Source organism: Channa argus, chromosome 20 (assembly GCF_033026475.1).
Source record: "Channa argus isolate prfri chromosome 20, Channa argus male v1.0, whole genome shotgun sequence".
NCBI lineage: Eukaryota > Metazoa > Chordata > Actinopteri > Anabantiformes > Channidae > Channa > Channa argus.
Window position 1 is genome coordinate 1,733,370 of NC_090216.1, and position 23,470 is coordinate 1,756,839.

The 23,470-nt window shown below is 40.6% G+C and overlaps 2 protein-coding genes across 6 annotated transcripts in view; both read right to left on the reverse strand.

Annotated features, from left to right (window-relative positions):
* rnf213b (ring finger protein 213b) overlaps positions 1-3,929 on the reverse strand; it is a 33,958-nt gene extending 30,029 nt beyond the window's left edge. For 3 of the 5 annotated variants that reach the window (XM_067487540.1, XM_067487541.1, XM_067487538.1), the window contains exons 1-5: positions 3,724-3,869; positions 2,706-2,856; positions 1,949-2,625; positions 1,716-1,871; positions 82-251 (exon numbers count right to left, since the gene is read on the reverse strand). In XM_067487540.1, coding sequence (XP_067343641.1) covers positions 82-251; positions 1,716-1,871; positions 1,949-2,625; positions 2,706-2,807 — 1,105 coding nt within the window. In that variant the 5' untranslated portion in view covers positions 2,808-2,856; positions 3,724-3,869. Of the gene's footprint in view, positions 1-81; positions 252-1,715; positions 1,872-1,948; positions 2,626-2,705; positions 2,857-3,723 lie in introns of all 5 variants that reach the window. The other 2 variants (XM_067487539.1, XM_067487542.1) reach the window with 2 other exon arrangements.
* A 6,852-nt stretch (positions 3,930-10,781) lies between these two features.
* Positions 10,782-22,514, reverse strand: nploc4 (NPL4 homolog, ubiquitin recognition factor). Its single transcript, XM_067487178.1, has 17 exons — positions 22,332-22,514; positions 21,541-21,621; positions 20,225-20,334; positions 19,179-19,430; positions 19,046-19,094; positions 18,848-18,942; positions 18,636-18,759; positions 16,955-17,134; positions 16,688-16,774; positions 15,910-15,981; positions 15,698-15,824; positions 14,374-14,534; positions 14,085-14,156; positions 13,887-13,979; positions 12,963-13,079; positions 12,511-12,613; positions 10,782-11,807 (listed from the first exon to the last, which is right to left on the reverse strand). Exons 1-17 carry the CDS (start codon positions 22,344-22,346, stop codon positions 11,647-11,649), a joined length of 1,899 nt encoding a protein of 632 aa, XP_067343279.1. The 5' UTR covers positions 22,347-22,514; the 3' UTR covers positions 10,782-11,646.
* Between the last annotated feature and the right edge of the window lie 956 nt (positions 22,515-23,470).

Consider the following 23,470-nt stretch of genomic DNA (forward strand, 5'->3'; position numbering starts at 1 on the left):
GAATGAAACACAGGCAGGTCTGTGATCAGTTTATCTGAAGACACAGAGGGACGACTAAAGCCAAACAGTTTGATGCCTCACCTTTAACGCTGAGATCCGGTGGGATTAAAATGTCTCTCCTGGCCATCTCTATGATGTTTTTATTTCGTGGTGTTACACCAAACCCATATTCCAACCACTGTCCTCTTGGCAAGTCCTTCTCTTCCATGGAGATCCTTGCTTCCACCAAATAGCCATCCTGCTTTAGTCCACTGAACCGAGAACAATGTTAGAATAGTAGTTTTCCTTAAGCTAAAACGAAAACAGCAGTGCAGCGTCAAAGCAACACAGCAGTGGTATAGTCTCCCATTTTTCAGCTCAAGACTTCAGCAGGTTGGATTCAAATTGAAAAGACACATTCACACTTATTGGACATTGTTGTACTGTTCGCAACAGATAACCACACCTGGATGACTAAAACCCTTCTCCGACACTGTGCAGAGAGCAGAGGGCTACAATCCCACATATACAAGCAAAACCGCCAGGGACCATTCTAGTGACAAGCAGTGGATGTGGAGGATTTGTGTTACAGCCTCACTTTATTTTGAAATGGCAAAAAGAGTAAAACAACAAATGTTGTCGCAAATTTTGTATCAGAAATTAATCAAAGATTATTCATGGGGTGGGAGTGGCTCAGTTGGTAGAGTGGCTGCCTACCGACCATAGAGTCCGAGAATCGCGCCCCGCTCTTCCCGACCACATGTCAGGAAGGGCAGCCGGCGTAAAAAAAAATCAACATGTCAAATGATCTGCTGTTGTGACCCTGAACTAAGAGGATGAGTCAGGGCTGTGTCCAAAATGTCCCCCTGCTCCTTATATAATGTTCACTTTACTCAACAGTGAGCAGTCGATTGACATTTTGAACACTCAGCTTAAACTCACTGAACACAGCTGTTTAAGTCGCGTGATGGTAATTTTCTCACCTCATCTCTGAAACATCGTGGGCTTGTATTCTACTTTTAGTTTTGCATTGTGGGATCATTTGAGTGCACTAGATAGTGCATAGATTTACACGCTGAACGTTTGGACACACTAGCTAGTGAGTAAGGGAGACTTTGGACAAAGCGTAGTGGAAAGAGAGGAGCCGCAGGCGATGAGAGAAATAAAGCTGGTAGTTTTAGTAAGTTAGTTTTTATTTTTGTGCTCTGTATTTTAATATATGTGGTAAAGGTAGGTGTGTAAATGCGCCTCACTGTTGGTTTTTAAAATATTAAGTGTTGCAACTGTCATTTGACCAAAAACATAAAATGTGCGTTTATTTCCTAACGTATATCGTGCGACTGCCATTTATTCCAGCACTGTTGTTCGATTTTAAGGTTTTAGGTTGTTTTGCATAGTTTGAGTTTGAATTCGTCTTTGCAGATTGAGGCTCACCGTCACAGGAATGGTTGGTATAGTGGGAGTTCACTGATTCATTACATGCACTGTGATGCATTGTGGTTTGTGGTGTCCTTATTTAAATTTGGTTCGTTATTTCTTTCATGCACATTTAGGATACTTATCGTTATTGAAATATTAGCTGGGTATTTCAATACATCCAATTTCAGTAGCGCTAATCAGAGGTGAACACCCTCAAGTTAGAGTGAAAAGTCCAACTTCAATCTCATGTATTCAGTGCAGAGCCACAACAATGGAAACCACATCACTGTTTGTTGCACATTATGATCAGGACTCACACAAAATGTGTCATCTCAAGGGGCAAACACCCTCCTCCATGAAACAGCAGGAGTGTGTCCTTTTCCTGGTTGAATCGAAACCTTTTGTCAAGCACAGCGTAGATGTGAAAGGCGAACACGGAGGCACCAGGTGGAGGTCTCACTGGGCTTTGATCCCTGTGGAGAAACAACAAGACACGTTGACATTGTCAGATTCGTCCCTGGCGGAACAAAAGTGTTAGTGTCACTCTTACCGTGTGACTTGGGATGTTGTTGTGGTTTTATCTGCTGGTTTAGAGGCGGCAGTATTAAACTGTTTCCCACTCCCCACATCTCTAGACACAGCTTTGGCATACGACATGGTGGAACCTCTGTCAGCCTGGGACTCTGAAGGGTTCCCTGACTCTCCTGCAGAGGCACTTGCCTTCTCTGGGTTTGCATTTTGCTCTTTGGCTGACTCTGCTCCATCTCTCGCTGGATTTTCATTTTGCTCTAATGGAGTCTGAGCAGGTTTGTTGTCCTGCGGCGTGGGTTCAGGTGTGAGCTCGTCTTGTTTCTGCTGTGTCTCTGCAGCTGTGTTTGTGCCAGGCTGGGTTTGTTGGTCTCGTTCGGTCTGTGTCTCTTCGTCCTTCTGTTTAACAACAGGAGTTTGCGTGAATTTGTCTTTGCCTTTACATTTCTGCGCTGGAGTGTCAGCCTCCACCATCGTGACACCGCTTTCCTTCACGTTGCCTTCAGCTTGTGGATCTGCATCTTGTGTTTCCAAAGTGTCCTGGTTCTGGCTGCCAGTTGGCTCCGTGACCGCCATCTTGCTTTTTTCAGAGTTTTCCTGTTTGACATCTTGCACAATGCTCTTTTTGTTTCTTTGACGTGTTTCTTTCTTCCTGTCTCTCTTGGGAATGCTCGTGCTGGTATCACCTGGTCCTTGCTTCTGGAACACACATTAACATAATCTTTAACTCTCTGGATAAAATAGTACGAAAACATTTTCTGAAAGCATGAAATCTCTACCTTCTTTCTCCTTCGGGGTCTTTTGGTAGCAACATCCTCCTTTTCCTTGGTTCCGGATTGAGAACCAGAGGCACTGTGGAGGTCTCCTGCGCCCTTCTCCATCTGTGGGGACTCGTGTCTCAGGGGAGTCCCTGTTCCCTTTTATCTGTCACTAGACACACACGCTCATTGTAAGTTTCTGATCCCAGTTCACTGCAAACCCAAAAAGTGCAAAACTTGCCGAAAAGGCTCCTCAGCCACAAGTACATGCTTTAAAGTTTACTTTACTTTAGCTAGAAAAGTACCAGTATTCCACTAAGAAAGTGATCTCTCTGGGCATGACTCTGAGTGAGTTACTGATAAAAAGTACTTTTGATCCCGATGATGACATGAATGAACAAGTCTACTCCAGATTTGATCCACAAACGCCTCATAAATAAAGTTTCTGCAGAAATCTAAAATGTTCAGGCTAAGTATAATTCATGTACAGTATTAAGAAAACCTCTTCAAAAACAGCGGATCATTGTGCGCATGTTGATTTGGCACAGTTTTTACGCCGGATGCCCTTCCTGACGCAACCCTCCCCAATTTCTACCGGGCTTGGACCAGTACTGCACAGCTGGGGAGGGGAATGGGCTGTTAGGGGTTCAGGGTCTTGCCCAGGGACACTTCGACATATAGCCAGGGCCGGGGATCGAACCGCCTGTGGTCCGTGGACGACTGCCTTTACCAAATGAGCTACAGCCGCCCCTTGACAGCTGCTTAGAGATACAGTCGAGTCATTTTATTTTGAAAATCTACTTCAGGAAATGAACTAAAGTGGATCAAATGTACTTCCTACCTCTAAAGACATGTAATACACCACAATCAAAACACACTAATGCAACTATAAGTGCGTGAGCTAGTTTCAGATGTTCGGGATTCACTTTAGTCCTTTCACAGTAACTCTCCTGTAAAAAGCTGCACGATCAACACGCTTGTGCTAGTGAAAAAGGACATTTCAGACAGGAAATGTCATCTCGTTGCTCAGTTTTCCTACCTGTTTGTTTTCCGAGCCCAGGCTACAGATGATTCCTACAAACAACTGCTGAAATCCTATGTGAACATTCAGTGAGTCTGCTGCAACCTCCTACTTTAACTGAAGGGAGCGTCGACAAATGGATCCACTACTGTGAGACAGGCTGCTCTCTCTCAACATAAAGCCATTTTTTTCTCCTAAAGTAAACGTGTTAATTACTGAAATATAAATTCATGGGATAATCGCATGGAGCGCGGTCTGTGTCGTGAAGGAAGACACTGACAGAGATTTTTTTCGTTTTGAGTCCACTGACTCATTTGTGGACGGTCCCTGAACCAATGGAAACCGTTTCAGTTTCATTTCTCTCAGACTAAGAATCAAATAAGAAACTTATGCCTTATCACACATCTACTGAGTAACTTCTACAAGACACCTGTAAATGTTTTACTGTACATTTACTCTTAGTGTTTTAGAGTTATTATACTAATTATGTTTTAGTGTTTTATTATTTGCAGTGTGTCTTCAGAATGTCGCATATATTTAATACATAATTGACATTAAATTGAGTTTGTCCAAACTACTGTTACCTTTGCTCACTTTAAATCTGTTTTCTTTTTTTATATAAAATGCCTTTTTAAAATAGCAGTAATATTTCAGTAGTGTAGTGCATGTGTGGCTGTAGTTTTAGTTTTTTTGACACTGTTGTAAACCAAAATCTTTGTAGAATCTATTTGGAAACCTTCTCTGAAGTTTTCACTTTCAGATTCAAGCAAATGAAAACTCAGGTTTCCTGATTCCTGATGAAGTTCTACAATATTCAAATGAAACCCCCTGTTTCATACAATGTGATGTCAGTGGCAGGATGTAGTACATTTACTAAACAAACAAAAAGTATTTGGGGTACTTGACAATATCCAATTCAAATTCTTTAAGGCCAATGGGAAAATGTTTATAGAAAAAAGTCCAAGTGCAGGGGCAACATTGTTACCTTTATTTGACAAAAAAAAAAAAAACCTCATTAGGCCCGTTAACGTCATCAGCCTGTACACTGAAATACGAACATACGATGAGCTTATAAAACGTGTCTCATTCAACTATTAAACTAAACCACAAAAACAGTAACACGTGATTTACAGACTTACAGACACATCAGTAATGATAACACAACAAAGTATGATAATAAAATATTCCCAAAGCGCAGTTTTCTGCATAACAAGTCCTTTGTTATGCAGAAAACTGCATACGAAATGAAGAAAGTGTTTTTTTTGGATTTTATTTTGAGAAAACAAACAAACCATCTCAGATAAATGTACAAATCCTACAGTGATACCTGAACATGTTATTCTGATTACTCACTTCAAACAATATATGAGAAAAGTATATTCATAAAAATAATACTAACTACAGTTTCAGCCACATGAGAAACCATCAGTACCTTCAGACTCCTCAGCATCTTAAAAATCTGTGATAGCTAGGAGCCATCTTATGGGAAAACGGAGTATAAATCTCCTCATCATGAATTATTGTCAAGTATTTAAACCCAATTTCAATGATCCGCTGTAATGACCCTGAACTGACGGGATAATCTGAAAGGACAAAAAAAAAAAAATAAAAAATTCTTTTATAAAATTTCACAACATGAAACATATTTATGACTAATAAATATATTTGATGGATTAGTCCAGTGAGTAAACACGAGGGAATAAAGAGCAGTTTATAAGGTTTCTGTCCTGCTTGTGGTCCTGGTTTGTGTTGCCTATACATAGAGAAAATGGGCTCCTGGGCTCAAACAGGTAAAATATTCCTATTTTTTAAACTTTAAACATAACTTAGTTGTGAGAGTGAAAAGAGGAGGTCTCACCTGCAGCACAACATTTACAGGCTGTTCACACAGTTTGCACTTTTCTGTTCTATTGCAGACTGTACCTAACTTTCCTGCCATAAACATCACATTACTCCAAACTCACACCTCAGTCCTGTGAATGTGCAGGTGTCTTGATTCTCCGAACCACCACCCTGCTTCTCCTTCCCAGAGGTCGACCCCCAGCACCAGCGGCAGACGCAGGGGGCAGTGACCCCCCTGGTCTGGGCTCACCACGGTGCGGGGCAGGGTTCCTCCCTGATCGCACCTCCTCCACGAAAGCCTCCACTCCATCGAACTTGGCGGTCAGCTCTGCGAGATGCTCCTTCAGCGCATTAAACTCCTTGTAGAGATGTCCCAGGGCATCTGACAGGGGCTGGATCCTGAAGGACGGACCAGACAAAGCAGATTTCCTCAAGCCAGAGTTATAAGGAGGCAAGAAGAGCTAAACGACTTATAAATGACTTATAAACGTGAACTTAAGTCTTCACCTTCCGTAGTCTGGCAGCACGGTACTGTGGCCGTGCAGCAGCAGATCTTTGACCTGCGTCACAATGGCATATTTCCAGTTGTCTAACACCAGCGTGAGGTTGGCACATGTTCTGGTGTTCACTCTCTCTGCTGCATGAGTGTAAATCCAGAGAGAACCAAAGTGAAACAGCAACGCAAACACAAAAACAAGCCATTTTAATTTTTTCAAACTAATTATAAGAGTTATACTAAATTCCTAGTGTCAAAAACAATTACTTCTGCCTTTGGGGAACAACTCCCAGTATTTACAGTTGGAGGTTTTGTTGAGTTCAGATCAGAAGAAAGAAGGAAAAAAAGACAATAAAAAAAAAAGATAATAAACTATTTTTTCTTACTTTGTTCTTGCATAAAACCTTACACCAAGTGCTCTAAAGTCACCTAATCCAAAACATCTACATGTAAACAAGCATAAATAACATAAGATACAAAGGGACAAGATAAAATACCTGCTGCTACTTTAAAAACTAAAAATGTGTCCATATAACTCTTCACTGAAATATTAACTGTAATTATAAGATTTTCACTAGCATATAACACACAGGTCATTGTGTGACCCTCATAATTTGCATCTTTCTAATTGAAATGTGCAAAAGAAAGACATAAATTAGGAAAATACACTAACATTAAGAATTATTTGCAGCATCCAGTTCTGTAAATGTAACTTTAGTGCTAACCTTCAATCCTGAAATCCCTCTGTGGTGTCTGGAGTGTTCTCTGTCTCTGAGCGGGACACAGAGCCACACACAGCAAGAACACCACTGCAGCCGTCCTCATGCTTAAAACTGGAACCAAGCAGCATATTCCATAAGGCTGCATTTGCCTTCTATCTTACAGCAGCAAGACAAAACTCAACTATTGAACAAGTACTTCAAGTTTCTCAGTGGGCTCAGAGTAGATATACTTAGCTGCATTCTAGCACCTTAATTACTAAATGCAGTAAATCAACAGTAGAAAACATACCTGCAGTGAAGTGAGAAGTCAAACAAGCCCATTGTTGGCTTTGAGCGGTCTGTTATCTTCTGAATGGGGAGGGGTCTTCAGTCTCCACTCCCCTCTGAGGCTCACACAGACACTGTGTCATGGATCAGGGTTTCACTTCAGTCAAACATGTTCAGACTTTTTCCTTCTGTCTCTCAACACCCAATTTCTGTGGATCCAGTCTCGTCAACAATGAAGCTGAACGTTTAGAGGCCACGTTTACCAATGTAACAAAGAACGGGCTCAGAGAGAAGAATGTATTTGTGAAGGCTGCAGGATGACCTCCGTCCGTCTTCGAAAGAGGGGTTTGATGTCAATCATGTTCACATTCCTGTTTTTCATCTGTTGTCCACGTGCAGTGGGAATCCACCGGGATCTGAGCAGATGGGGCTCACTTACTCCGGACTTGACCTTCCCTGACTGCATGGTGAATACATCAGTCTGCCACAACAGTAAAACCGCCTGCACAATCCTGTGCAACATGTTGAGGCAATGGACTCCATGACCTTTGGCATTTGGCACCAAGACCTTGACCGTAACCCCCTAACCCTAACCCAAGGTCCTCTTAAGTTCTGCAGGTTTTGAGGTGCCTCTACGGAACAGACCCAAAGTGCATCCTGGTGCCAGCTCTTCTCGAGGTAAATGCAGACACACTGAACTTTCCACATGGTATAAAGGAAAACCCGATGCTTTAGACCAGGGCAGCTTCTTCCATTACTTCACAGTGCAGTTCTGACACTCACTAACCCATTGTAGGAGATTTCAGTGGTTTTCATAGTTTGATCCTCATCCAACATGCTCAGATCCTTACGCTGCCCTTTTTAAATTATTATAACTTTATACCCCATCATGACACCAATATGCGATTATATACTCCTCATTGGTATGTGGAGTTCCTACTGGTTGCGTTGGTTTTACTGATACCGGCTGGTTTTTTGGCCTTTTTATTTTTAACTCAACTCCTTTGGTCTCTGGAGATTTCTTTAAGCTGTACTCCACTGATGGAGGGGGACTTTGTTGCTGTTACAGAATTCAGCATCAATCAACCTTTAATTGAAGCTGTACAACATTTTTTAAATTTAAAAAACAAATCCTAAACATCCATGTAGGTCACTTCTACACCAGCACAAACGAATTTGCATCTACATGGTGGAGATAACATTTTACTGGTGTTATTGTACCACGTGCTTGTTATCATAATTACCACATGGTACGTTGTCCTACATAGTCAGGTGGTTTGTACTAAACATTTTCCTCAATTCTTTAGTTTCTCTTTTGATGTATGACCTTCATGCTTGATTGTAAAACTGTACATTTTGAACCACTTTAAATTTATTGGTGATTTAGGTTAATTCAATGTCCAAACAGAAGCAAAAAACATTTCCTGTAATAAGAATTTTTCTTTTATTATCATTTTGTCTCAAATCCAGGTCAACAGCATACAACTTTCAGGAGGAACTGCTGTAACTCCAAGAGCATGCTTGCTCAGCAAACGGCCCCTGGATCAGTAAAAAAGGGAAAGGTCAGTGCTGCCTGTTAGCACAACATCAGCTGAAGAACTCACACGGTGGGAAGAGCAGGGGCAAGTATGACGTCATCGGGCAAAACAAAAGTTTTTCCAAAGCATTTTCAAATAAGTCTACAAACTAAAAAATATTCTCACTTCATCAATGGAATTACTGTAAAGCTCTTACAAAAAAAGCACACATCATAAATAACAAACTGCAGGCCACAACTCGCCTCTCAAACAAAACAGGTCTATATTCCCCCTCCCCAAATGAAACGATTTAATGACTCGCTCAGTTCTACTCGCGTCATTGGTCAAGCCAAAAAAAAATTAAATTAAAAAAGCCAATGGAGCCATCTTACGCAACAACATGTGCAAAAACCAAATACTCCAGTTAAAAGTATTGATAAAAAGGTTTGAGCAAAGCTGTTTGCTTCAGTCATCAAGTCAGCAGCAAACACATCAAGGTCAGGAATTAAGACATTTCAGATGAGTTGGGGGTAGAGAGATGTAAAATAGGTTAAATGTGCAGTTTTGTTTTAGCATCAATATCATGTTTTTATTCATCAATTTGTTTGATGAGCACCAGAAAAAAGTCATGCAGATGTCATTTTGGTCACATATCTCAGATACCATCTCCTTTGAAGCTATGCGTGATGTTTCTGAAGCTACAGCTGGATGCACTAAAATCCTCAGTTCGAGCAACACACTGCAGGTGTGTGTGCACACATTACCAATGTGTTGCGATAGCGTTGCATGTGCATGTTGAGATGTTGCCATCGTTGGGTGGAGCAACTTGAGGAAAACATACTGTTACCAGACGTTTTTCGTGTGCAACCAGAACTGAATCGTCATGACTTGGTCCCAGTGTTATTCTCATGACAGAAACTCAAAAAGAAGCAGTGACTTCACTTATCACCAATTATCCCAACATGTCCACTGCTGACTTAATTGTGTTAAAGGGATATCTCACCAAAATAATAATAATTTAAAAAAGACATTTTCCCCATTTACCGACGGTAGTATCCATACATGCAATTTTTATTTCTCGAGGTTTCTTATGGATATTTCCTCCGTCTCCTTTCAACTGCTGGCTGCCTTTGACAGTTAAATGTCTAAAATGTGGAGACCACTGTACTCTATTACAAACGGTTCAATACAAACACAAGTTTCTGAGAAAATGTGTCGAATTGGTTGAACTTACCCTTTAACTGGCCCAGTGCATTGAGAGCTAAAGGATAAGCTATTTTCTAAATTAATGGTATTTTTATTCCCCACACAGACACAAAGGCCAACGATGACTTGTCTGTACTTATATTAAGTCTATGTTAGTTTGGAGCCTGGATTAGCTTGTATGTCTGTGCTGTGCCTCCATTGTTGCCCAAATATAATTCAGCGCACAGCCAGACACACACTTGGATGTTGCCTCAAATGCTCTGAACTTCCTACAGTGCTCTGATGTGTAAGACCACTTGAATTATAGTGTAAGCATTTGGAGCAAGTTTTTTTTTTCTATCCCAACTGAGCATACTGGAATTGGCTGAAGGTAGTGGAAGAAACAGATTGTTCCGGTTAGAAATTGTGTGTAGAGGCTGTTAAGTATTAGTTTCATGGGGATTGTTTCAAATACAGTTAATTTAGAAAAAAGACCCCGTTTTTCATCTTAAGTGCCTTTAAAACACTGACAACTGCAGCTCTGCTATGTATTGAAAACTCCATCCAACTTCCATTCTCCATCTAGAAGAAAGTACAAAGAGCTGAACTGGCCTGAAGTGCAGATGAAGCTCTTTTCAAGGTGATTAACACAGACCATTGTCATCCTGCTGACAGATGAAGAGCAAAGACATCAGGGGAGGCATCTTGGACCTGTGCCCTCTTGCGCTCTTCTTTCTTGGAAAGCGGGGACATGGTGAACACCTGCAGCGGGGCCCATCAGTGGACAAACACTGGCTGTGGTCTGGCTGAAAACGCAGATAGGAAAGTGATGGAGAAGAAAGTGGCGAGCACCAGTTGTTTTCTAGAAGCACCTCACGACTAATTCAGTGCGAGTCAGTAAAGATGAAGATGATGGATGGTGTCCTGGGGCGTTGTGTCAGAAACAGAACATACAAGTGAGAAAATAAGCTACATATTGTGCCTGCTCAAGTTTAAACCAACAAAGCTACAATTCCAACAAGCCATGGATTTTTTTTTTTCTTATTATTTTCTTAGGAACCACTTAGTTTGTGGGACATCAGCTCAAATGAAATGTCACCAAAAGCAAATTAGTTTTGTAATCGGCTGAGTACGTGTTATGGGAGAGGAGCATTTTTGCCGTTTCAAATCCAGGATGTGTTTTCAAACTTTTCTTTAAAAGTAATTTAATACTGAATATATAAACTCTCTTGTGAAGTGGAAATACACTGGAGCTCTTTTCAGGTCTGAGCCTTGACCGGTGATACTTTGGAGGGGGTGGGTCAAAGAGACCAAGACCTATGAAAACCTGGCTGAGCAGAGCCCGTGCTGAAGATTGAAAATGCTAAGCTACCATCAGATTTATAAAAACCAAAAAACAAACAAACAAACGCTCAATTAAATAACAGTATAATTTCTTAAATGTTTTTATGCACAGCAAGATCTTCCCAAAGACGTAGTGAGAGGGGCACTGATGTGAGAGAACATCCAAACAGTTAATTGAGCCACGAAAAGGTGATTATTTCAGAGGGAAGGTGTGTTGAGGAAAAAGAGCCTCAGCTGTAAGTGCTTTACTTAAACATAGCTCGCCATTTATTACAGCTGCTGTGAGGAGGAGAAGAAAATAAAATTTTTAAAAAGGCTGGTTTTACTTAATTACTCATTGAATTGGATGTAAACGGATCCCGGCCACCACAGAGCAGGGAACGACAGAGGCCTTGACATGAGTTGAAAGAAATAGAAAAGGGGATCCAAATCTCACAGCTGGTCCTGGTGCAGTGATGTCATTGGCGAGTTAAGAAGAAGTGGTGGGTGGGACTGGGTGTGGTCAGGGCAAGGAGTGGAAGCAGAGTGGAGGGTGTGTGCATGTGTGAGTGAAAAGGTGGGGGAGGTTTTAACTGCGGGGCAGGCTGCACATTTCACAGTGCTCTGTGCCAGGCTGGTTCATGAAGGTGCAGTGGAGGCAGGACCACATGGCTGAGGAGGAGGAAGGAACTGAGGGGCCACTCATGGCCCCATAACCCAGAGAGCTGGGGGGCTGCCCACCCACAGTACCTGGAAGACCAAAGGAAAGAGAAGTTATGGATCTGCTGATTCATTGGCAATTAAGAGTTTCCTCCCTTTATAACATTAAAAAGTTAAAAACTATAAAAATTAAATTAGAAACTGAAATACTTATAATATCCCTAAATGAAGTTACATATAGTACTCATTTGGGTGCCCAGAACCCAAGCCTGACCCCCCTCCTCACACATAAACCCAAGTATAAAAGGAGATTAGATTAATGCAGATTATATAAAAGATTTAATGTGCTTTAAAAACACACCTATATGCAAGAAACAAGAAACAATTAACAGACATAAGCTACAACTTTACTGAGCATGAAAAAGCCTGGTATGGTGTTACAGCTCAAACCCAGGTTTATCTTGCACACTGCTGAAATGCATTAATACTTAATCATCACAAATTACTTAAAACAGCTCCTTGGTTAAAGTTCACAAGTGCATGTTCTTGTTTTCCATCAGGATTTCTCAAAATTCATAGTTTTCTTTGTCGGGTCCCACGATCTTTCATTTATTATTCTGTTATTTATCCTGATACTGTACATTTATGTCCTTGCATCGTTTCAGTACTGGCATCAAGATATTTAGGCAGGTATTAGTATCAGTCATGATTTTTCTGGTGTTAGTGACAACACTAGGTTACGAAGTGAACGTAGACCAAGCCAGCAGAAATTCACTTATGGGCAGAGACTTACTGCACAACTGTTCGATGGTGGCCCACTGTTCCGATTTCTTCCAGGTCTGTGCCAGATCCTCATTTGAGGTCTTTACTGCGTCTAGTAGCAACCCGATGCTGTCCTGCAAGAAACAACACCACCACAAATTATTCAAACAAACTCTCATCCATCTTCCAGACAAGATACTAGATTCAGGAAAAATCAAACGCACATCAGCAGGTTTTTGTTTTGTTAGACAAGACGAGCAAAATAGATCAGTTCATCATTATCATAACACAGAAAAACAGTGTTTTAACCAAAAGGTCCACACAATGGACATAAGGCCAGTTTGAAAATCTAACGCACATGAAAACATCCTGACACCAGTAAGCACTTGCAGACTGGAGAAGAATGTGGCCTCACACATTTTCAGCATCACAAATGGGAAACAAATGGTAAAAGCAAGAAAAGGCTTTGAAGTCTCGACTTACTCTCAGAGGCATGACTTCATTAGTGACGAGGAAAAGGAGCAGATGGAAGTCTGACACAATGTCCAGGAATAACGTGGAGTTGCACTGGGACAGGTATGTTGCTAAACTGTGAAAATCCTGCAGACACACAACCCACAACATATTCAGAACATCAAAGCCATGTCAACTCTGTCAGGCACCGGTCTGTGAGTCATCACGTCAGGTTGAAATACAGGAGATAAAACCCACAGAGAACTGAAGTCTGGTCAAATAAAATGCTAGTGTAGCTGTTGTTACTGTGATCTTCTTATATTCTAGTGTTTGTTAGAGGTGGAAAACACTAAGTGACCTTTGTGGATTTGGGTTTCTGCAAATCACAGATGTTTGATCCGATTTTGTTAAAGTATTTCCAGATAAAGCCATTTTCCTAATTACATTATTATTCTTGAGACTTGTCCAAACGTGCGAGCTCAGCCTTCTACTCCGTTGTGCTCGATTCGAAAGCGAATCTGTCGTTTATTTGGCGACGATATGAATGGTAACATGAAAACAGGACCACTGAACAAACATGTTTTGGCCACCAGTCACAGCATACAGAAAATAAGCCCAACCATCATAAAACCCTAAAATAATCTAAACCAATTAGGTAGCAAACATTAGGACATGAATGAAATATTTCCCTTCACAGATGCAAAATGAAGCTGCCTCTGCACTGAAGGAGTTTGTTAATGAATTTTGCCAAACCGTCGTTGAAAATTGGATAAAGCTCCATTACAGGAACCAACTCTTCCTCAGATTCCAAGTTACCTTATTGTCAGTATTCGCAGATGACATGTTCTTCTCAAACTGTGGACAATACAACACAGCCCGAGCTCTCAGCTCACTGAGAGCAGGCGAATTGAAGGCCTTCTCAAATAAAGAGAAGGTGACGTTGAAATTGCTTACTTGTGTTTCCCCGAGGATATCTCGGTTTTCAATAGGGAAGCGTTGTGTGGAGCAGAAAGTGTACTGAGGATCCTTTGGAAAAGTGGTAGTAATCTGTCCCCCAAAAAGAATAAAGAAGCATTTTGTAACACAAACTTAGAAAAACACCAAATGCTGCATAAAAACATGCATGTGTGCACCGTGTATATCAAGACTCACATCTATGATGAGGTACTCCACAGGAAGAGGCCGGGCTAGAAACGTGACATCATTTCCAAATTTGTCTTTGTCCTGTTGCATCAGGAGCAAAAGAAAATCAACACAACAAAATCTCAACACCTGGAACCAAACCTCTGGTTGCACCTTCCCTTAATATCAAAGCATCTTCATGTCATTCAGCTCAGAGGACAAGCAGCTCCATCACTGTGTATTCTCAGAAACATAAACCATACACATTTGGAATTAGACATTCTTACACTTGGAGTATTTGACATGTATTAAGTCCTACCTTGTAGAAGACGTCTGGTACATACTGTTCAGAGCTGGACTCCTTAGCGTAGCCCAGCTCTGAAGCATCTTTGCAAGGCAGTAGACACTCATCTCTCACCAGAGCCATGCACTGATTGGACACCTGGTATCCTTCAAAGTGCACCTGGTTATCTGGACCACCTGTGGTGGATGAAAAATCCCAATAGTCACTTTATTTCTGTTGTTTGAATCAACAAACTTGGTTTGTCCTTGTTTGTCTGAAATGACAAATTGACTCATGCTTTAAATGTTTTTTAGACCAAAAAATATCTATTCAGGTAACAAGATGAACAATGAGAGGTTTTGATTGTTGTAACAAGCTGGTGTGGTAAAAAGTATTTTAATGTTTATCTAAATGTTACTGTAAGACTTCAGCTGTCTGAGTTAAAGTCTTTCAAATTTTCGGTGTGTTTCCCTGTTGAGTTGTAGTGGATGAGTAGGAGCAAAAGAAAGAACTTTTGTACTAGAAAGGCTGCAGCTTTGTAAGATATCCACTTAGCGTGACTAATTTCAAAGACTGAAGCCTTATTTCGTCTTCATTTCCATTTCCACCTTTATGCACAGATGTTGGACCGTGGGTTCCGGCCCCTACCAGTTATCTAGTAAGCAACTTCTGGAGGGATCTCTTAAAGGCCGGAATTAACAGGATGAGTTTTTACAGCCAGTAAAATGTAGGGGTGCCTGTCTGTTATTTTAAACTATCAAAGATTTCTAGTCTCGTAGTCTGGAAGAGATACACGTGCAAGTTATTTACACAAGGGACAGTAAAACAGGCAGAGTCTGGCATGTGCAACTGTGACGCCGCCTTGATGGTGCGTCAATTCAAACAGTGATGAGGTCACTGCAGCATTTTGTGCAAACTTCACAAGAAGGCCTTTATGTTATTAATGAAGGGAGGTAGAAATGCTTGGCCTTGATCCCACAGACAGCATCTGGCTCACATCACAGTACATATGCGCACATGTCGATGCTTGAGAGAAATGAATAAAATACAGGCATCTTACAGCCCTGAACTACAATAAAAAGCAAAAACACCAGTAAATGTGCAACTAGGTCGTCAACATGCATTTAGCATTTTCCCATGAATGAGCTTAAATCTGGTCAACAACAAAGAGACAATAATGTGGAAATGAGAGTCCAAATTTCTGTCTGTTCCCATGATATTTAAACTATGAAATTAATGACTTCAATAACAAAAACGGGCATTTTTTTTAAGCCACACATAACAAGACAACAAAAGTATTATCAATCTCAGCAATTTTAAAAAATTATTTTCAACTTTCACCTCCAACAAACAAACCAACCTGTTGCCAACACAGTCACAAATTTGGATCCAAAATGTCCCTCTCGAGAAAGCCTGCAGGGGTTCGGATGTTGATTCTGGAAGTATCCTGCTGTTATGCACTCCTCTGCACTCAGGTAGTGAGAGTCCTGACAGAAGCAAGGACAATGATAAAAGCACGGAGACGAGGCGGGATTGACTGCTATCTAGTGGTTGAACAAGCTGTGTTCTCACCTGGTTTCTCGTGTATCGAACTGTGCCTATCCGTGTGTCCTCAGAGAGCAGATCAGAGAAGATCCAACCCACCTTAAGACCACAAAACATTTTAACAATTACTCTGCACAAATAAATCTAAAATCGTATTATCGTTTAACTTTTCAAGTGACATTTTTGAAGCAAAAGTGTATTTGGTTTTTGGACTGTTCAAAACAAGACGGTGGAATATTTATCCACGTCTTTTGAATTTTTCATTTTATAGATCATCAATAACTGTGATAACAACTTGCAGATCAATCAATCTCACTGTTTGTTAAGGGCTTAAAAATGACATAATCTTAATCCTGATGGTTTGTTTAAGAATTGACTAAAAATGACTCTTCTCCTCGTCTATAGTGTTCATCACCTCTTACCAGAACTTTTAGGTCTTCTGGATTTTAAGAGAGACAGGTAATACAAAAGCTGATGGAGCAGACACTGTAACAAGAATTCTTTGTCAGATTTGTTTTTTATGGGCTTACAGTAGATATACGTAGTTAAATGTGTCAAAGATGAGTGAGAATTTGTATGTGAATTCATTTTAAATGGCGTTTTGACCCATCATTCAGCCCCCCAGGGTTTAAAACCCGACTGAAATGTTCCAGTTCTCCTAGTTACACTGTAACCTGACATGGAAGCATAAATCTGCTTGTAGCCTAGAATTCAGTCTGTCACATTGTGCTACCACTTAGTGTAGTGAAAGCATAAGGAAGCCTAAGTAAAGTTATTGAAAGACAGAGTGTCCAACACAACCAACCTTGCACAAGCCCAGTTTGCCAGCAATTTCGTCCACCGCTGCAGCCTTGGGATCCTCCAAAAGTTCCAGGCTGTTCTGAGTGGCATTCTGAAACATGGCAGGGAAGAGTGTTCAGCTTAAAGGACAGCGCAACTCAATTAAGTAACCGATTAATGACGAAAGTGAAAAGTAATGTAAAACTGAGGAACAAAGTCTTTCACTAATGGGCAGATTAACTATTAACTTTTTTTTGTGGAACAGAGGAAGCATTTAGTAAGTTGGTCTTACCTGTGGGGGCTCGTAGATGGCAGCCACCTCAGCTCTGATGCCCAGAGGGATGTCTTTGTGCTCTGTGTACCTGCCGTACAGGTAACCCATCCTTTGGCTGCCCGTCTTCCTCCAGAAGTCCAGGAAGCGGTCAGCGATTGTGTGGTTCTCAAACATGATATTGTCCACATGTCTGTATTTCTAGGAGAAAAACAGAGAAAACCGTTTTCTAAAAAGGTGCTGCTGCTTTAGGGTACAGTGTGAGTCACAGGGGTGAAGGATCAATCCCCACCTACACCTGCCCACATGCTAAGGGTCAGATCTGCCCAGAAACTCACCTGGAAGCTTGCTGCCATCAGTGTGTAAATGGGTGAAGGTGAAATTGTACCTACGTAAATGCCATCATTTGGGATGAGAGAAATAAACGCTCCTTTTTCTCACGCAACAATTAATTGTGAAGCACATCAAAGTAACACTATTCCCTGTATAAGGCACAATTCAGGCATGCACACATTTAACCATCTTTAGCAAATCTACATGAATTAGATTTGAACCAGTTTAATATCAATAATGATAAAATCCACAAAAACGTGTAATAATGTTTGATGAGGTTATTCACAATCATAAGGCAAAAAAAAAAAATACGCTGATGCTTGTTGCAATAAATTTGTCCATTTATGACAGCAGCCTAATAAATGGACATACCCAAGAAATAAATGGCTCACTTTTTATTTATTAGCTGGTATTTCATTGTTACCCTCACCACACCTGCTCCTGACAGAGGTTTTAAAGTATATTAAAATATATTTATGCTGATATCCTTTTTTTAAGAACACGCATGAACATAAGCAAAATAAAAATATAAAGAAGTTCAGGTCTACTCAGGGAGACCTTCTATACAAACCAGCATCAACTTTAGCCCCCAGAAAGTCCGCCAGAAATCTGGGGGTCATTTCCTACGACCAAACAGGCTGTATTGACCACATGTCCATCTCCTGGCTGGCAGTTACCCTCAACAACATTAAAAGGATCAGACACTACTTTTTGAAAATGCTACCCAACTCATTGCACAGACACTGGTCATATCTCAACTTGACTGCTGCAAAGGCCTGCTGACAGGGCTACCAGTTGGACAATCAAACCTCCCTAGATGATCTAAACCACACCACACAGCAAAAGGTTTAAAGCAAAAGGTCTTCAGCTCAGTGGTCCCACAATGGTAGAACAAGTTAAGTAAACTCTGCACGCTCAGCAGCTTTACTCCCAATATTCAAAGAACTGCTGAATACAGAACTATCTGTATCTCGTGAACTACAGAAAGTAACCATTTTGTTTGCTAACCTCACAAAATCACTTTAGAGAAAATCATGTGTCAAATAATGGTTAAATGGTAATTCGTCTGCAATTATATAGCACTTTTTTACCTATTGACAAGCAAAGCACTTTACACTGCTTCTTATTCACCCATTCACACACTGATGGGGGAGCTGCTATGCAAAGTCTCTTAGGGAGCCTTGTTGGGGTTCAGTGTCTTGCTCAACGACACTTCAACATGTGACTGGAGGAGCCAGGGATCGACAACCGCTCTACCTCCTGCGCCATAGTCCCTCAGGTTCACTCACAGGAATATGTAACATCACCAAAGCACACGGACATCAACTCTACTTTATGCTCACATAAAACTTTATAATCATAAATATACCTGTCTGTTCAGTGTGATGGCACTGGGCTGGCACTTGGTGCAGATCCCCTCAGGCCAGGGAGGATGACCCTCACAGCCTGACTTGATCTTACAGCTGATGTTCTCCAGAGCAGCAAACTTCCCTCTGCAGGAGGTAGAAGCAGTGTTAGAATTGGAAAAGTGGATCACATGCATTTCCATGAGTAAAATAAAAAAATAAAAATGCTCCTTACTTATCAGCTCCGCCAGTCAGCTTGCGAATATATGCATGGAATGACATGTGCTTCACTGGTGGGTCGAGGTGATTCAGGTAGTCTTCATCAAAAGGCTGAAAAAGAAAGAAGATCCAGATTCTTAATAAGTAAAACAGCCTTACTGTAGTGGTGGTAGCATTTATGAGCTTGCAGGAAAATAAGCATTAATTGTCTTACCTCTAATGGTACACAGTGCACACATTTCCCAAGAGCACCATGGCGACATCTGTAACAAGAAAAGGACTGTTAGGAGTCTGACATTTAAATCCAAACCCACTGTCCGTACAATGTGTGTGTGTCCCTTTCTTACAGCTGTGGATCTCTGTTCCTGTAAATCTTGCCATCTTGCTTAGCCAAATACTGATCAATCTCATCCTCCTGCACCTGGGGTGCCGAGTAGGGTCGAGGGATGATGGAGGATGATGAAAAGGATGAAGATGACGAAGATGATGATGATGAGATAGATGGTAGTGATATAGATGTGTGTGGGGTGGCTGTATCCATCACTTCCGCAGAAGAACTAGAGGATCCTGAAGGGAACAGAAATAGCATGTCGCCATGCCTACACACACACACACACACACACACACACACGATCAATGTTATATTATATTTACATATGTTAATCTACATAAAATAAAGGGCTCAATGATTATAATGCAACAAACATTTTGTAAATAGATATATAATACAGCTATTTTCTGAATGCAAAAATGACACATGCTCTATATGTAAACTAAATCCTCTAAATTAAAGTTATGATTTGAGAGTGTTTTCATCATGAGTATTATTTTTTTCCTGAATTGAACATTGGCTAATAATAGTTTGTGTGAATCAACCACAAATAACTTGCCCTCAGATGCTAGCTAAATGTGGAAAGTGGGTTTTTAAACAGCAGTTCTCTAATCCAGCTAGGCCCCGATACCGATCCGATTCTTCTAATATTGGGTATCGTCTGATGCTGATTCTGATATGATCCTTACATTTAACCATTCTAAAACAGCCCAGGTTCTTAAGGTCCCCTTTCCTGTTTGATTTCCAGCTATACCTGCCCTACAAGGCCTTGAGGAAACCGCTCCATAGCATCAGACACTTATTTTTCAGGAACTGCTTGATCAAAAGACAGCAGGCCCTGGTTAAAATAGTGAGTTTATGATTTTAATTTGATTGTGTCTTCTGTCACTGATATGATTAGACGCTCTTAGATGCATCCCTCCTTTTTGTTGCAGTTTTGCACTGGTGTTATGAAATGAAGTATCTTGTCTCACAGTCTCTTTTTAAGGATAAGCTTTGTACATTTTCAGTCTAACCCTGATGGTGAAACCTAAATCACACAGTCCATTTGCTTTGACTTACTTGATCTTGAGCAGGCTGAGGGTTTTGTTCTGAGAAACGATCTCTCCGGTCTTGTTGCGGTTCTGATAAACAGAAAACCCATTGGAATTGAACCCAAACTCTTTGGCCACCTGTGAGAGAAGTGGATGCAGTGAGCACAACAGAATGGACAACGAACCTGCCTGTTTTTCCCTCACTTGGGTGAAATTCTACAGCCATTCCTACAAATTTAGGTGCTGTTGACATAAGAACAGTACAGTTACCTTGTCATTAAGAGACTTGGTACAGAATAAATACAAATAATAGCTGTATTGATCCCATTAAAACTAAACGGACATATACAATTTTTCAAAGTACTGTAAACAACCCCTGATAGCGTGTAACAGTAGCTTAAATCTAAGTTAAGCAGTGTGTGTTTTTAGAACTCATCTTACCCAACATGGAACTTAATGAGTTCCATGTTGGTAAAAATAAGGAGAAGTCTGCAACCCTGCAGTTCTTTTAGCTTTACATCATTCTTATGTATGATAAGATTACTGCACGCCAGGTGAAACAGTACACTTTCGTGCCACGTCAAGGTCCTTTTTTTCTGTCTCAACTGCAGAAATATAACCTGCAGAGCCCAGACTGTCTCCGCTCTGTCTGCCTCATACTTGTGATTTTCTATTCCAGTCATCAATGGCTGCACATGAGGAGGGAATGATAACTACTCGTTCCATTGATCAGTAGGCAACACCATCCTGCCTTAACAGATACATTTTTTATGAGGTGCTGCTGCAATGCTCTGTTGTGACAAGTCCGATGAAATCCACTCCTATTGTAGGTTATTCAAATCCAATCACTCAGGTGCATCTAGAATTTTGTTGTGTGCATGAATAAAGTGATATGACACTAAGATAGAACTTGAATTACAAACAAATCTAAACACGTATTTGTATGTGCTCTATGGGATTATCATCATTTATCATCACATACTCTGTGTTGCATGACACTGGCTAACATTTGGTCTGTAAACCATAACCTACCAAGCAGCTGTAGCTGAATCAATACACAATTTTCCCATTCTAGTCAATTGGCAATGGCACAAGCCAGCAGAGGAGACAAAAGCACTGCAGGACTGACCTGCTTTGGCACCTTCTGCAAAGGTTCACACATCAACAAATACTGAGCATGCATGATCACAATCCCGATAAATACAAAGGTACTTCATTAAAATCTGAGTTCTTTACAATTTACAGCTTTGTTGTACATGTTGTATCCTCACACAGACAGGTATGAAGTTTTCATAAATGGATTCAAGAAATGTATCAGAGAAAGCAAGCGGTGCAACTCAGTACCTTCTTCAGAAAAGCAGCAGCAGTTTCCCTCTTGGTGGAAGGAATTTTCTTCATCCCATCTGGGGACTGAACCCTGATGATCTGAATGATGAGCCAGAAATAAAAACCGACATGCAGAGGTTTTAGTGGAATGGAAAGCCTCATTGTTAGCTACTTACAGACACAACAAATTGGCTCTAATAACAGATTCAAAATAACTTCCCAACACTTGTCCGTCAAAACAATGGCACTACAACCCCCCACTTCACAGAGGTGTCAGATTCTGGACATTATGACAACGATGACATTGCAAAAAAGTCATGTTAACATTAGCTCAGGAACCTCTGCTTTTTAACAAACAGCCTTTGTGTCATGATTTGTAGATTTTGACTTTGAACTGGACGTCGTTAACAAATCCTGTCACAGTGTGGAAGCTTACCCATAGTCAACAAAATATGACTTTAAATCAATTAGCAACATGTTGGCTTCCATAAGCATACTGCTTAATATTTGGCTGAACGTATTCAACAAGGGTCCTGACATTTTTGGTGCTGAAACCGTGTCGGTTTTGTGGCGTTCTCTTTCACAGACAATGCCCCTTTTTATTCGGGCTTCGTAAGCTAGCCAAAGAGCTAAGATTAGCCAGCTAACTTAAGTGGGCCCTGCCACTCTATGCTAACGCAAGCTAGCTAGGTTTAACTACCAGGCTAATTCTGCTGCCTCATCACTCCGGACTTTGGCTAAGAAGCTAGCTAACGTTAGCCGAGACGACCCCTCTTACTGTCGTTGAAACAGACTGCCGTTATACTTACAATATTATCCGCCATATTCCTCGGGTGAGCGCGCCCGATAGATATCACCGTGATGTTAGACAGACACACAAAATAAAAAAAATTCACGTAGCGTTTTGTGTGTATGTGAACGAAACTCCATCCCACAACTCAAACACCGGGTGTTGCAGACATTAGTGCCCGACTGTCTCCCACCGGTCCTACTCCGAAAAGACCACGGCCGAAACAAGTTTTAGTTAGCTGTATAAAAGTCCCCACTTTTATTTTTTTCACAGTTGAATTATATTTACAGAGACCAAGATGCAATTTAAACCTTTCATTTCATATTCTTGATTCTTTTATTTAATATTTTAGTAAGCATAAAATTAGACGTTTTAATTCTATGATTTGGATTCTTAAAATTTGACGCTTCAAATTTTTCCCTCTGACAGCTCAGAGTTGTGTAACTGAACTACAGGAAGTGGCAAATATTGCATTAAAAAACTACAGATGAAAAAACGAAATCTAAAATACTGCAAACTTAAATCTGCAGGGCCACTGTATACAGCTTTTAATGCCCACTCTATTTTTTTATTTTATTTAATGGTTACGTTATAATAGTACTTGTTTTTTGTGGCCTGTCGTTCCTCCTTTCTACCTGTTACTGTAACACATGGATTTACACGTGTGTCATCATAACTGTGACTGTTTAACTAATCATGCTCGTATAGTAATTCAAAATTGGGGCTTTTAATGGAATAAAATCAAACATTTTATGTCACAATGTTGACCTTCGATTGTCAAAATATTTACTTTGCAAATAAATGTGTGACATTTTGTCTTTGTGTCAATTTTATGTCAATTCTGATTTAGAAAGTCAAATATTTTGACACATTTTTACCTGTCTTCAAGACTCCATGATATATATGTAAGACATCATTACTCATCAAAAAGCAGTTGTATCAGGCAGATTTGAGAAGAAAAGTTTCACTTTTTTTGTCTTTCTGTTCATGACATCATTTAATGGTGTTGATTATGGAAGAGTTACACAAAGCCCCCTTGAAAAAGAGATGTTTTGCCTCAGTGGGATTTTTAGAAATCTCTCTCTCTCTCTCTCACACACACACACACACACACACACACACATAATCCGAGCAACACCTTTAATTAAAATAAATAAC